Genomic DNA, 15,000 nt, shown 5'->3' with positions numbered 1-15,000 from the left:
GAAAATTTTTTAGATGTTTGTGGTTGTTCTTCAAAAGACCAGGTTTTTATCCAAGTTTGTTTTGAGCTTCGACCAAGTGTTCCTCTGGATCCAGCCACGATCCTGGTTCGCTCTGACCACAGCTTCCTAAAATCACTGGGCTGTGTGAAGAAAAAATTAGCACCAAATAGTTCTCCAAGCATGAAGTGGTCCTGTTGAACAGCCGGATGAGATATTAGAGCCCACGTGTCCACGATTTCCCACCGCCACCCATCCAGTGGCTAATAAGCTCACGCCGGTCCCTAATTGCCTTCCGTATTCTCATCAGTTTGCGTTGCAGGTGTTGAGCTGCACTCGGTCCATTCCTCATTTGTGCCTGGAAGGAATCGCGGAATGATGGAGAGGCGGTGAGGAGCACGAGGTTTAATATAAAAAAAATAATAAAGCGACATCATGCGAAGCGTTGCTCTTATTTATCCCCCGCTAAGCGTTTTTCACCTCCGTCTTCTCAAAGCAACAATTCATCCTGAGTGAAAATGAACTATTTTATCAATATCTTCACAATCTACACCAAGCTTTTGACCCAAAACAACATTTGCACATTTTCTTAAAGATCTTCTTCTTGCTTCTGCTATTGTTACTGGTCCCCACAGAAGATCATCCATCTCCATCCCACAGAAGCCCAATTTTCACCGGTATTCTGTTGGCTAACAATATCAATTTAACAATGGACAATGGTCTCGAAGATAGAAGTTATTAAGTTATATTAATGAATGTATACGTTTAGCGCCTATAAGTTTGTTCCTTATCACTCTAAGTTACATGAGGATGAAACCTGAAATATTTTGACAATTCGGTTCTACTGCATGTTCAATATGGCACCTCAGGAGACCGCAAAGACTCTCTAAGGGTTTGAGAATTAGGATTATTGCTCTCCACAAAAATGTCTGAGGCGATAAGAAGGTCGGTGGCAGACTGAAACTGAGTTACAGTGCAGTCTTAGGGTCATACAGAGGTTTTCCAAGACGGGTTCCACTCGGAAAACAGACCTCGCCAGAATCCATCAAAGAAGTCAAGTCCTCGTGCTTGTCAGTGCTCAGACCGTACGCCGCCCACTGCAACAATAAAGCTTGATTTCTAATAAGTAATAATACTCGCTAACCTGGTTGTTCAGAGGTTAAGGCTTTGGATTACTGATCGGAAGGTTGGGGGTTCAAGCCCTGGTATTCCCAAGCTGCCTCTCTTGGGGCCCTTGAACAAGGCCCTTAAGCCTTAATGTTCCAGGGGTGCTGTAACATGTCTGAACGTGGCTTCTGACCATCACTTTGCTATGCAAAGGTAAGAAAAGTACATGTAAAAAAGCACCTTCCTTTCTTTCAGGGATGAAAGAATATAATTGAACTTGAAAATTCACAAAAAAAACCTTGATTCGAATCAGAACATTTGTCTGATATCCGCAAGTCAATGATACGAATCAATGTGTTGTTTTCCAATAATTTTCAGTAAACTGGTGTTGACAAAGAAAATGGCTGTACACACACAAGGCCAGAGCTGAACTCCATTTCCCAGCATCCACCCTGACTATTAAACATGGCCACTATGGACTACACGGTCTACTGCGCTCACAATCACCAAGCTACTAATTGAGTTCAGGTGTTCCTGATCTCACACACACACACACACACACACACACATACATATAAACTCATCAGAACGCTGCACAGTTCGGCTCGTTTTCACTGTTTTTTCCTCGTCCCTTATATCCTCTTCTAATGATCACCCTCACCTCATCCTGTGTTACTGCTGCGATTGTCAAGTCAAGTCAAGTCAAGTTTATTTGTATAGCGCTTTTCACAACAGACATTGTCTCAAAGCAGCTTTACAGAAAACAACAGTGAAGGTGAATGGTGTGCGTTTGTCCCTGATGAGCAGCCGTGGCGACAGTGGCAAGGAAAAACTCCCTTGGATGATATGAGGAAGAAACCTTGAGAGGAACCAGACTCAAAGGGGAACCCATCCTCATATGGGTGACATCAAGAGTTTGATCATAAATCTTTCAACAATACAGAACAATTTGTGATCATCATAGATCCAGCATCAGCTTCTCCATGCCAGGGCCTTTAAACACTCGGCATCTACTTCTCCATGATCATCCATAGGTCCATAATCTTCACGAGGTGGGACGTGACTGGAGCTGGCCAAACCTCAGGATGCCTCGGGATGGGGAGAGAAAGAGAAGCAGTGGAGAGGAATTAGCGTAGCTGCTGTTCATGATATTAACAGCACAAGTTGATAATGTGTATGTAATCATATATTCTGGAGCACAAGGTTATGATGTGATGTGTGTGATGTATGTTATGTGTAGGCTTTGCTAAAAAGATATGTTTTTAATCTACACTTAAACTGGGAGAGTGTATCTGAACCCCGAACACTGTCAGGAAGACTATTCCAGAGTTTAGGAGCTAAATGTGAAAATGCTCTACCGCCTTTAGTGGACTTTGCTATTCTAGGAACTACTAGAAGCCCAGAGTTTTAAGATCTCAGGGAGCGTGACGGATTGTAGCGTGTTAAAAGACTGGATAGATACATGGGAGCCAAACCATTTAGTGCTTTATAAGTGAGTAGCAGTAGTTTGTAGTCTATTCGAAACTTAATAGGAAGCCAATGTAGGGACGATAAGATTGGGGTTATATGATCGTATTTTCTTGACCTAGTAAGAACTCTTGCTGCGGCATTCTGAACTAACTGAAGCTTGTTTATTAATGATGCAGGACATCCACCTAGTAATGCATTACAGTAGTCTATTCTAGAGGTCATAAACGCATGGACGAGCTTCTCTGCATCAGATATAGATAACATATTTCTTAGCTTAGAAATATTTCTAAGGTGAAAGAAGGCTGTTTTTGTAACTTGAGTGATGTGATTTTTAAAAGATAAGTTGCTGTCTAAAATAACTCCCAGGTCTTTTACCGTTGAACTAGTAGTTACAGAACAACCGTCTAAATGCAGGCTGAGATGCTGGAGCTTCTGTGTACTATTTTTTGGGCCGATGAGCAAAATCTCCGTTTTTTTAGAATTTAATAGCAGAAACTTATGGGTCATCCAATCTCTTATTTCTTCAACACACTCAGTTATGCGAGCTAATTGAGCTGTATCGCCTGGTTTGGATGAAATATATAGCTGGGTATCATCAGCATAACAATGGAAGCTAATTCCATGCCTTCTAATAGTATTTCCTAATGGAAGCATGTTCAGTGGGTACGGAAAGTATTCAGACCCCCTTCAATTTTTCACTTTTTGTTATATTGCAGCCATTTGCTAAAATCATTTAAGTTCATTTCTTTTCCTCATGAATGTACACATAGCACCCCATACTGACAGAAAAACACAGAATTGTTGACCTTTTTGCAGATTTATTAAAAAAGAAAAACTGAAATATCACATGGGCCTAAGTATTCAGACCCTTTGCTGTGACACTCATATATTTAACTCAGGTGCTCTCCATTTCTTCTGATCATCCTTGAGATGGTTCTACACCTTCATTTGAGTCCAGAAATTTTTGATTATACTGATTGGACTTGATTAGGAAAGCCACACACCTGTTTATATAAGACCTTACAGATCACAATGCATGTCAGAGCAAATGAGAATCATTAGGGTCAAAGGAACTGCCTGAAGAGCTCAGAGACAGAATTGTGGCAAGGTTAAGATCTGGCCAAGGTTCCAAAAAAATTTCTGCTGCACTTAAGGTTCCTAAGAGCACAGTGGCCTCCATAATCCTCAAATGGAAGACGTTTGGGACGACCAGAACCATTCCTAGAGCTGGCCGTCCGGCCAAACTGAGCTATCGGGGGAGAAGAGCCTTGGTGGGAGAGGTAAAGAAGAACCCAAAGATCACTGTGGCTGAGCTCCAGAGATGCAGTCGGGAGATAGGAGAAAGTTGTAGAAAGTCAACCATCACTGCAGCCCTTCACCAGTGGGGCTTTATAGCAGAGTGGCTCGACGAAAGCCTTTCCTCAGTGCAGGACACATGAAAACCCGCATGGAGTTCTCCAAGATGGTGAGAAATAAGATTCTCTGGTCTGATGAGACCAAGATAGAACTTTTTGGCCTTAATTCTAAGCGGTATGTGTGGAGAAAACCAGGCACTGCTCATCACCTGTCCAGTACAGTCTCAACAATGAAGCATGGTGGTGGCAGCATCATGCTGTGGGGGTGTTTTTCAGCTGCAGGGACAGGACGACTGGTTGCAATCGAGGGAAAGATGAATGCGGCCAAGCACAGGGATATCCTGGACGAAAACCTTCTCCAGAGTGCTTTGGACCTCAGACTGGGCCGAAGGTTTACCTTCCAACAAGACAATGACCCTAAGCACACAGCTAAAATAACGAAGGAGTGGCTTCACAACAACTCTGTGACTGTTCTTGAATGGCCCAGCCAAAAACCTGACTTAAACCCAATTGAGCATCTCTGGAGAGACCTAAAAATAGCTGTCCACCAACGTTTACCGTCCAACCTGACAGAACTGGAGAGGATCTGCAAGGAGGAATGGCAGAGGATCCCTGAATCCAGGTGTGAAAAACTTGTTGCATCTTTCCCAAAAAGACTCATGGCTATATTAGATCAAAAGGGGGCTTCTACTAAATACTGAGCAAAGGGTCTGAATACTTAGGACCATGTGATATTTTAGTTTTTCTTTTTTAATAAATCTGCAACAGTGTCAACAATTCTGTGTTTTTCTGTCAATATAGGGTGCTATGTGTACATTAATGAGGAAAAGAAATGAACTTAAATGATTTTAGCAAATGGCTGCAAAATAAAAAAGAGTGAAAAATTTAAGGGGGTCTGAATACTTTCCGTACCCACTGTATATTGTGAAAAGCAGGGGTCCTAGAACTGACCCTTGTGGCACGCCATAATTTACTAGCATTATCCTGGATAGCTCTCCATTTAAATCTACGAAATGGTAACGATTGGACAGGTAGGATTTAAACCAGCTTAATGCCTGTCCCTGAATACCGATGTAATTCTGTAAGCAATCGAGGAGAAGATCATGATCTATAGTGTCGAACGCAGCACTAAGATCTAGTAAAACTAATAGGGAGATGTAGCCTTGGTCTGAAGCTAAAAACAGGTCATTAGTGATTTTAACTAGAGCAGTTTCTGTGCTATGATGGGGCCTAAAACCTTGTGTCTTCGAATCTGTTCGAATCTGCTTGACTTTGAGTCCAGAACTCTTCACCTGCCTCGCATCCGCTTCCTCTCGACATACGTGACGACACGACATTTGAGTCGATCAGCCAGCAAGAGAAAACAAACCGCAAGCAGGCCATATGTTTGGAAATACTTTAGCAAGACAGAAGCTTCCGCCCTGTGAAACGCTCGAAAGAATTCAGCTTTATTCAGATTGCGCTTTTAACAATGGACATTTGTCCCAAAGCAGCGTCACAGAGATACATTGAATTGTAAACGATCGATTCCGTTAGAGCCTGGATCACATAAAGAGCTCCGTCGTGATGAAACCGGTCCGATCATATCGACGCTGAACCTGATCGTATCAATTCAGCGTTAAATTCAATTTGATTGAACTGTTACTTGTATCATTGTATATTCGTTTTGTGTATTTTTTTGTTTTCTTAACGAGGAATATGCTAAAGAGACTTTTTTTTTTTATTTGTATGACATACTGTACATTTTTACCATTTTATTTTATATAATAATACACCTATGTATGTATATGTCCAGAGTTTTATATAAATACTGATCAGGCATAACATTATGACATCATGACACTATAACATTATGAGCGGTGAAGTGAAGAACACTGATGATCTCTTCATCATGGCACCTGCTAGTGGATGGATTTATTTATTAGGCAGTCTAGACGACTGGGCCAGAGCATCTCCAAAACTGCAGCTCTTGTGGGATGTTCCTGGTCTGCAGTGGTCAGAATCTATTAAAAGTGCTCCAAGGAAGGAACAGTGGTGAACCGGCGACAGGGTCACGAGCAGCCGAGGCTGAAGGCTCTAACAGACGAGCTCTTGCAGCTCAAACTGCTGAAGAAGTTCATGCTGTTGATGATCGATGGGTCACGTCTGTTTTAGCAGCAAAAGGGGAAAAACACAATATTAGGCAGGTGCTCATAATGTTATGTCTGATCGGTGTATTGATAGTTCTAGCACTTAAAAGTACACTCAAATAGTCATGCCTTGAATGAAATTCACTCTCATTCACAAAAACGTCCCTCTGAATATCAGCATCCTTTGCTGGTTTCTTATCGACCTGCTACCTCCCCGCTACACACACACCTACACCTACACCTGCACCTACACACACCCGCACCTGCGGTGTTCTCTCAGCTGTGCGCCAGCCTGTGTCTTCATTCCATTGCCTTATTAAAACTGCCCTTATCGATCGTTCTTGCCAGGAATGCCGTCGCCCACCACATTAAAGAAGTCAGAGAAGTCTGGTTTCAGCAGCCCTGTGCCTCCGCAGACCTCCTCCTCCCCCCGAACGGCATTCACACACCATCATCGTGCAGTCATTACAGGACCCAGAGGTGAGGTCCAAAACTCCCAACACCCCCCACCTGCTTCCTCCTCCCCTCCTCCTGCCTTCTCCTCCTCCACCAAAACCCTGCCAGCATCACCTTGAGCCCCCCTGCAGAGCCCCTAAACACACCCAGCAGCACCCTTTTCTGCTCCTCCCTCTGCTCCTACCACACCTCCTTTTTCCCAGGGTGAACCTTTTCACTTGGTGCAGGGGAAGAACACGAGGGGAACCTTCTTCACAGCTCTAATGTGTGTGTGTGTGTGTGTGTGTGTGTGTGTGTGCGCAATGTGCAATCATAGCACACAAACACAATAAGGAGGCAATTTTATCACTTATAATCAACATCATTATGGATCGATACTTTGTTTGGGCAAAAATATTGAGACACCTGACTTTCTCAGCCATATGTTCTTCCTCAAACTGTTCCCTCAAATTGTAGACGCGCAATCGGATAGAACATCTTTGGATCCAGAAGCATGGAATTTCCCCTTAACCTGGACTGGGAGACCCAAACCTGTTCCAGCATGACAATACGTGAAGCCAACCTCCATGACAATATGCTTTCCATGAGTTGGAAGATGTGGAAGATCTCTTGCTTGAGAGCTCTGACCCTCAACCATATTAAACACCTTTATGATGAACCTACATCAGTACCTGACACTCTTGTGGCTAAATTACCAAAATCTCCAGAAATCTCCACAAAATCTTGGTGGAACATCTTCCTGGAAGATTCTTATAACAGGAAAAAGAGACTAAATGTGGAACAGTGAAAAGTTTAAAGAATAAAAAATACAGTTTTCTGTAAGTAAAATATTATACAGATTGATATAATAAAATAATAGCCTTCATTCTTCTGGGAAGATGTTCCACTAGATTTTGGAGATTTGTGGACATTCATTTAGCCACAAAGTGTTTAGTAGTCAGGTCAGGTGGTGATGTAGGTGAGGTAAGGAGGCCTGGGGTTTAGTCAGCGTTCACATTCATGCTGTTCAATAGGATATAAAATCAGGAGATCTTCCACTTAAAGCCACGTAACGCATATCTTCATGGAGCTGGTTTTAAGCACAGAGAAATTGTGATGCTGGAGCAGGTTTGGTTTGTTCAAGCCGAGCGGAAATCTCATGCCACCACATCCAAAGAACCAGATATGACTGGAAAAGTCCGGTGTCCCCATAGTTTTGTTTATCTAGTGTAGTTTGTGCTAAACATGAGATTTGTTTAGTTCTTTATTCGGACAAATCCGACGGCGGAAAATGTTCACTTGCTGTGAATTTCGTCCGTATGACGCACAAATCCCTGAGGAAAGTCTGAAATGCTTTGCGTTCGCCGACACGGTGAACTCAAAAACAGCTCAAATAACTCGTAGAAATAAAGTATCGAGCCTTTATGAGTATGTGAGCATCACACTGCTTTCATACTTTTTTTTGCTTTGAACCAGACGGTTGTAGATGATTTACTACGAATGCGTCCTCATTTTAATAGCAGCTCCCTTTGAGGTGAAGTTCACGAATCTGCAATTAATTTCAAGCAAGCTAGAAGCTCCCTCTTAATTTCTCTCTCCAACTCAGAGAGAAAGCATGCAGGAGAAACCTGGGTGAGGTTTATGCAGGCAGTTAACAGGGCACTCCAAAACCCAGCCAAGAAAAACTGTCGGTTTTCTTTTCTTTTCTTTCTTTTTTTTTTTTGGACCCATTATAGAATATTTAAAAACATCAACAAAGTTCTATCCATGCGACTCTCTTCATTAGCCTGGGTCTCTCCTTTAGTCTCCGAAGTTATTCCGTGGACCTGTTGCAACACAGGAATCGAAATAATTATCCCTCGTTTTATTGATCGATCCCGTTATTATTTGAATAATGCACCCGAAGTGTATATCTTCTTCAAGATAAGTTGGCAGCAAAATAAAAAAGGGGGAGGAAATGAGGGTTTGTTGAGAAGAAAGGAGGGTTGGGGCAAGGGGGACGGGGAGACAAGGGGACGGGGAGACAGGGAGACGGGGCAGGCGATCAGCGAAGCAACACGATTTGCAAAGTGGAACTAATCCCGAGCCTTCCTTTATTCGAGGCGTAGCCCTCATGCAGGCGCCGTCACAATGGCTACAGAGGAGCCGCTCTCGAGCAGCTGCCCGAGTCGGGCCCTTCTTTTTTTCAGCACGTCATTATCATTTCCATATTTGCTCTCTCAGATATATGTCAGATGGACCCCCCTCGGATTAGCATCAGGGCCACCCACTACCTCTGCAGGCGGCTCAGGGACAGAGAGAATCTCGTTTTCACAATGGAGAGAAATGATGTATTAAATGTTAACTCAAAAGTCGGTGAAGACGCAGTGCAGCCACACGAGTGCTTTTCTGAGGACATCAGAAAGTCTCTCACTCTTTCTTGATCTCTTTTCCTCTCACTTCATGACAGACCGTCCCAGTTTCAGGCTTCATTAGGCCTCTCAACATGGACGCGCCACACTCCTGGTGAATCTCCTGCTGGCCTGTAAAGATAGAAGGCGGGGAAGGGAACGTCTCATCTCACTCTCCGTCTCACGCTCACTGTCTTCCACTTTTACATCCTCCTTTTCTTCTAGAGTCTTTCTTCCAGTGGTGGACAGTATCAAAGTAAATCTAAGTCGTTACTGTACTTCAGTGTTTCTATTTGGGGAGACTTTTTTTAAAACTTTTATTTCAAAGTCGAAGATTTTACTTGTTACTCACATCAGTCTTTTACTTTTTTATTCACGAGGATAAAAACCTAACTGGTCAAACATGCAGCGATCCACCAATCAGAGTCGAGCTCTGTTTTAAACTCGTTTTGATTGCCACTTGGTGCATCTTCTGTTCACCAACATGCAGTTCAGCATCAGTTCATTCATTTAGAGAGGAATAAATAATGAAGAAACTCCAGACTCGAACTCACCACAACACACGTGAACTTATTTACACGATTTTATGAAGTAGTTGAAACGAAGGTTTTGAGTTCATGATCATTGTAATAGAAATCAATCAGTGTTTGAGTCATTAATATCATTCTTTTAATAGATCAGTGTGCTGAGAGTCACATTCGAGTCTTTTCCCATAAACTGAGGCGATTAAAGAGTCTTGTGATAAAAATAATAACAGGAACATTATTTTAGTAATTATTTTTAGTAATAAATTAGTACTTTGGATAATTAAGAACAGTTGAACGCAAAAACTTTTGTACTTTTTGTACTTTGTCCACCACTTATTTTTTCTTTCTTGTCTTTAAGGCTTTATTAGCTCTCACATATCTATATTCGGCCATTCTCCTTCTTGCACCCCTCCCGTAAAATCTGCATTCTTTCAACACGAGCCCATCTGGAATTACGCCGCCGATCCCGAGTAACGCAATATGTTGGAAAATCTTTACTCACAAATTTGTCCAAATATTCATCATTAAGCGAACAAGCCTATGACATGTGAGCGAGCCATTTGAGTAATTGCTAATCGTTCCAGAACACTTAGAATCCATCGGTGGATGGGTGGATTGGGGGGGGGGGGGGGGGGGAATTAGGTTTCTTAGGCACGCTAATTGACTGGGACTATTTGCATAATTGACACGGGAGGTCTTTCAGATCGTTTGGTTCCCCTCGACGTTAGCTGGTGAGCGGCCAGTAATGCGGCCTCGGAGGCCTCACCCGAGAATTTCCGAGATTTTCCGAAACGGCGAAGAATCTACGGGGCTTTGACCGGCGATGATTGAAACCGCGGAGCGGGTAAGGTGGGCCCGTAACCTCGCAAAGGTAAATGCTTTGACGGATTGTTTTTGTTTGGCCGGCGAGAGAGGACTGCGAACCTATCCAGTCTCGACGTGTTGCCTCCAGACAAATGCAGCACTGCCAATTGGACCCACTTCTTAGAATAATGGACGGGAAACCAAATGCTGCTCGACCGTTTCATTAAGTTAACAGTTGGATTATGGATTGGGCTGGTGGAAAACAGAGCTCGATGCAGCTTCTTTTTCTTTTACCCCTGTCCTCTCTCTCTGAATCACATGTTCTGAATGAAGAAAACGCATAATAAGGGAGTAAGTGTTTTCACATGAGGGGCAAAGTGTGGTTTGCTTTGTGCACATGTTACTTTTGTGTGTGTGTGTGTGTGTGTGTGTGTGTGTGTGTATTATATATATTAGGCAGGGTGTATCATGCAGGTCAGTCGGTGTGTGTTTCCAGCAGCAGGCACTGCAGTGTTGCCTCAGCGCGCAGAGTTAATTCAATAAAAGGGAAAGGATGTGTTTGTTTGTTTGCGGTGCTTCCCGTCTTTCCGTTTTCCCTCCGCATTCCTTTTTACACGCCGTCACAAAAGCGAAAGGAAGAATGAAACGCAGCATCACCCGAGATGAGGAAAGGCACAGGGAAAAAAGCGAATCTATTCTTTTATTACTGTAAATACAATGGCTACGCCGCAGCCCAAGCATCCCGAGTTCCAAGTCACCCCCTATTGACAGAACCATAAATCACAGCCTAAGCTAAGTGAATTACTGCAGCAGGGAGCTGTGGCTTTAACAATGTTTATATAGTATCAGCTTACCATCTCCACTGCAAGAGAGAGAGGGCGATAGAGAGGAAGAAAGAGAGAGGGCAGGGCGGACGGAGGGAGAGATTGGAAAAGAGAGAGGGAGAGAGTGCAGTCTTATTAACTGCGATGCAATACATCATGGGCTTAAAGAGGCAGTGCCGCACACGTCCCCGGCTTTCTACTAATAACCAATAACCGAATATTACCTCTATTAAGAGCCGCCTAATTAGATTGTGCCGGGTACAATTAAATACTTGATAAGCCTCGATCCATTAAAGGCCTGTCAGTCGCGACGCATTACAAAGTGGCCCAGCTATAAAGGTGTGAGATTGCACATGGTCCTCTGTGTCATCTCGCTATAATAGTCACGCTTATGATATTTCTGTTCCAATTAGCTGTACCAGTTGTAACTAGATACACAGGACGTATTAAACACATGGAGAGATGACACTAGGCAGCGCTCCTGCCAGCTAACATGGTCCTTAACACACCAGCATTTATACTGTAGTTCACACATTTTTTTATATTGATCACTGTATTGGGAGACATGAGTTTTCTTGTTTAAATTGTTACCCCAAAGCTGGATTGTATACGACGTCTTTGGATGTAGAATCAAATTTTCCCTTCACTTGAACAAGGGGACCCATACATGTTCCAGCATGACATTGCCCAGAGATTACATGGTGCACTGACTGTCCCCCAGGCCTCATCATCCTACATCAAATCCCTACAAAACCACAAAATTTACCTGATCATCTTCCCGAAAAAGTGGAGCTGATTATGATAGCAAATAAGGACATGATCACAATACCTTTGTGCACAAAAGAAGATGAAGATATGCTTTACATCGTTTGAAGATCTTGGAATGCTGACTGCACCCCAGGCCTCCTCACCTCACCTACATCAGTACATACATTTATTAACACCCTTCTCACTGAAAGAATCCACACAAATCTGTTCATAAAGCACATACGAATCTTATGGTCAGGTGTCCACAGATTTTTAAATTTTTCTCTATATAATGTATATTTTATCTTCATCTCTCTCTCTCTCTCTCTCTCTCTCTCTTTATATATATATATATATATATATATATATATATATATATATATAAGAGAGAGAGAGAGAGAGAGAGAGAGAGAGAGAGAGAGAGAGAGAGAATCTTATCTATCTACCCGACCAGGAAAAAGCAATTATTATAGATTTCATGTATAATGAAAGGCTGTTACTGTTACAGCCCTGACTTTCATGCTATTTTCCCAATAACATCATATTTATTTCTTTTTTAATATCAATATCCTTTCAATATCCCAACTCAATTTTTTTTTTATATCTATCGAATGACATCATTTGTAGCTGTTCACAGTTACATTTAAGGTTGATTATCACTTACTCTATAGCAGCCATAAACAGCTGTATTAAACACCTATCAACAGCTGTTCTCACTTGAAGGAAAAAAATTATAATAAGTAGCTTTCCATGGTACTGAATAACAACATCGTCCCATTTCAGAAATCTTCTGATTATAACGAAGTCCTGACACTGGAGACTTCTTCCGAAATGTTCAGTAAATGTCTACTCACGGAGATCATAAACATCGTGTTTTTCAGGTCTTTGGATTGTCCATTGTATGATTTTCTTTTGTTAGTTATTACTACAGAAGCAAGAGCTTATTAGGGCAGTTTATATAAACCTGGGATTTTTCTCTGAGCCAGGACGATCAATTCAATTCAGGTTTATTTGAATATCGCTTTCAACAATGGACATTGTCCCAAAGCAGCTTTTTATATACCGTATAAGTTGATCCCTAATGAGTGGTGATGGTGTTAAATAAAAACTCCCAGGGCTGGCATTAGGTACTGGTAGAGAGTAATGCTAGAGATTATTGATTGCACACATTTGCATACATGAATCACTTACTGTGGATATACAGATTAGAGTTAAACACTTTATTTGGTTATTCTGATTAATAAAAATGAGCAAACTTATCAAAAGTAATATAAAAATACAACAATAAAAAAATAAACGAAACGAATAACAATGAAATACACCATATGATAACGGTGTAAGTAGGAACTCCGGCAAGACTCGCTATGGCAGCATAACTAAATGGGAAGAACCAGAAGGTTACACCGACATGCGGGATCTCTGGGATAACCGAAACACTATAATCTGTCCAGATCTGCTCTTTTACCTCAAAGCAACCTGCTGTAGTCTTCATCATTTGAGGTACCAACAAATAGCCTGCACCTTTTTTCCCCCAAGTAGCCGTGGGGAATCATAATACACTCGCTCAGATACTGTGGTGTGTCTGATGCATGTGTATGCGATGTGAAATGAGCCATTTAAGGTGCACTGGTGGATGTTTGCTCAGCGTTGGAGGAAGTGCGCATTAGTTAGCATTTCCCGAAGGGGTTCGATTCATACGCGTGTCGAATTAGCCGTGTTGATTTTCGACACAACTGACAGATTTGTGACTTGCATCTTGTCATCGTTAAGGGCAGGTGTGTGAAGTGCCCGTGTGTTGTGCTGGTTGTCGCCGGTGTGCAAATATTGATCCGTGTTTCTGCAGCTTCTCAATATGTCACCTCATATATGCGTGTGTGTGTGTGTGTGTGTGTGTGTGTGTGTGTGTGTGTGTTTGATTATGTATTCATATGCATGTATCCTGATCCCTCCGCGGGCTCACTTTCCATAGTGTGTGCAATATTTACCTCATAGATTCCGACCCGGTGTGTTTACCCTCTGTCCTCGTCCTCCTCTCCCTTTCCCCCTTTTCTAACCGAATACCTCTCTCTCTCTCTCTCTCTCTCTCTCTTTCTATAGCGAGTCCTCACGCCACACCGTCAAGTCTTCATTTCCCGACGTCTCCAATCATCCAACAGCCTGGTTCCTACTTCTCCCATCCTGCTATCCGCTACCATCCCCAGGAGACTCTAAAGGAGTTTGTCCAACTTGTCTGCCCTGACAGTGGTCAGCAAGCTGGACAGGTGGGCTTCCTGAACGTAAGGAGAATTTTACATCCATACACCCCGTTAAAGTGTCGCCCGTGTGCCGGCTTCCTAATGCATACCAGCCGTTCTTGGCTTTTTTGTTTCCGAAACCAAACTTAACATAGTGCATGAAGACAAAATATTGTTAATGTTTCGATTCTGGTGTTTTGAATTACGTAAATCATCAGGACACAAAAATTAACTTTTGCTATGTTTCCACACGGACGGTTTTAATTGCCGGATGTGCGCGATTTGAGACTTGTTACTTTCCAAAACACCTACACCGTGTGAAAACATGTTACAGCCAAAAGATCACAACAATCAAAACTTATGTTGACGAATATTTCTATTAAATCCCAATGCAATCAAATGAAATCCTCCTGATATTAATAATAGACAGTCAGACCTTTTCTTTTTTTTCCTCTTTCCCATTCATTTAAAACTATTTGGTCTTGAACACATGTTTCAGTGCTAAGTGTTTGTATAATGTGAAGAATGTATGTGCATGGTGCAGATGAAGGCTGACTTGCTGGAAACTGTCCTGACTGGGTGTCTGCAGACAGATAGTTGATATATTTGCGTCTAGACGCCAAATCGATAGGGAGCAAGGATGCCCGCACCCCGCACTTCATTTACACTTTCTGGCTGAAATCTGTCTCTGCATGGTCATAAGCACGCACACACACACACACACACACACACACACACACACACACACACACACACACACACACACACACACACACACACACACATACACACACAGGTCTATAAGGTCTCCTTTATACAGTGTCTCTGTGGTGTGATGTTATAGATAAATAATATAGAAATAAAAACAAAAAAGAAGAAGAAACGTCTTGAAACCACGGAGATCGACGTGTCATGATTAATTAGTGATGATGCTAGCGTGTAAGACGTAAGCGATTTGTTAGACTTTTTTAATTCGTAATT

The 15,000-nt window shown here is 42.3% G+C and overlaps 1 protein-coding gene across 5 annotated transcripts in view; it reads left to right on the top strand.

The window, feature by feature from the left end:
- nfia (nuclear factor I/A) overlaps positions 1–15,000 on the top strand; it is a 148,822-nt gene that overhangs the window by 115,258 nt on the left and 18,564 nt on the right. For 2 of the 5 annotated variants that reach the window (XM_083559252.1, XM_083559254.1), the window contains 2 exons: positions 6,407–6,538; positions 13,883–14,061. In XM_083559252.1, the coding sequence (XP_083415378.1) occupies positions 6,407–6,538; positions 13,883–14,061 (311 nt within the window). The remainder of the gene's footprint in view (positions 1–6,406; positions 6,539–13,882; positions 14,062–15,000) is intronic. The other 3 variants (XM_083559255.1, XM_083559256.1, XM_083559253.1) reach the window with 2 other exon arrangements.

This window comes from Silurus aristotelis, assembly GCF_946808225.1.
Source record: "Silurus aristotelis genome assembly, chromosome: 13".
Classification (NCBI taxonomy): Eukaryota; Metazoa; Chordata; class Actinopteri; order Siluriformes; family Siluridae; genus Silurus; species Silurus aristotelis.
The sequence above is the reverse complement of the archived record's forward strand: the minus strand, read 5'-3'. Positions and strand labels throughout refer to the sequence as shown.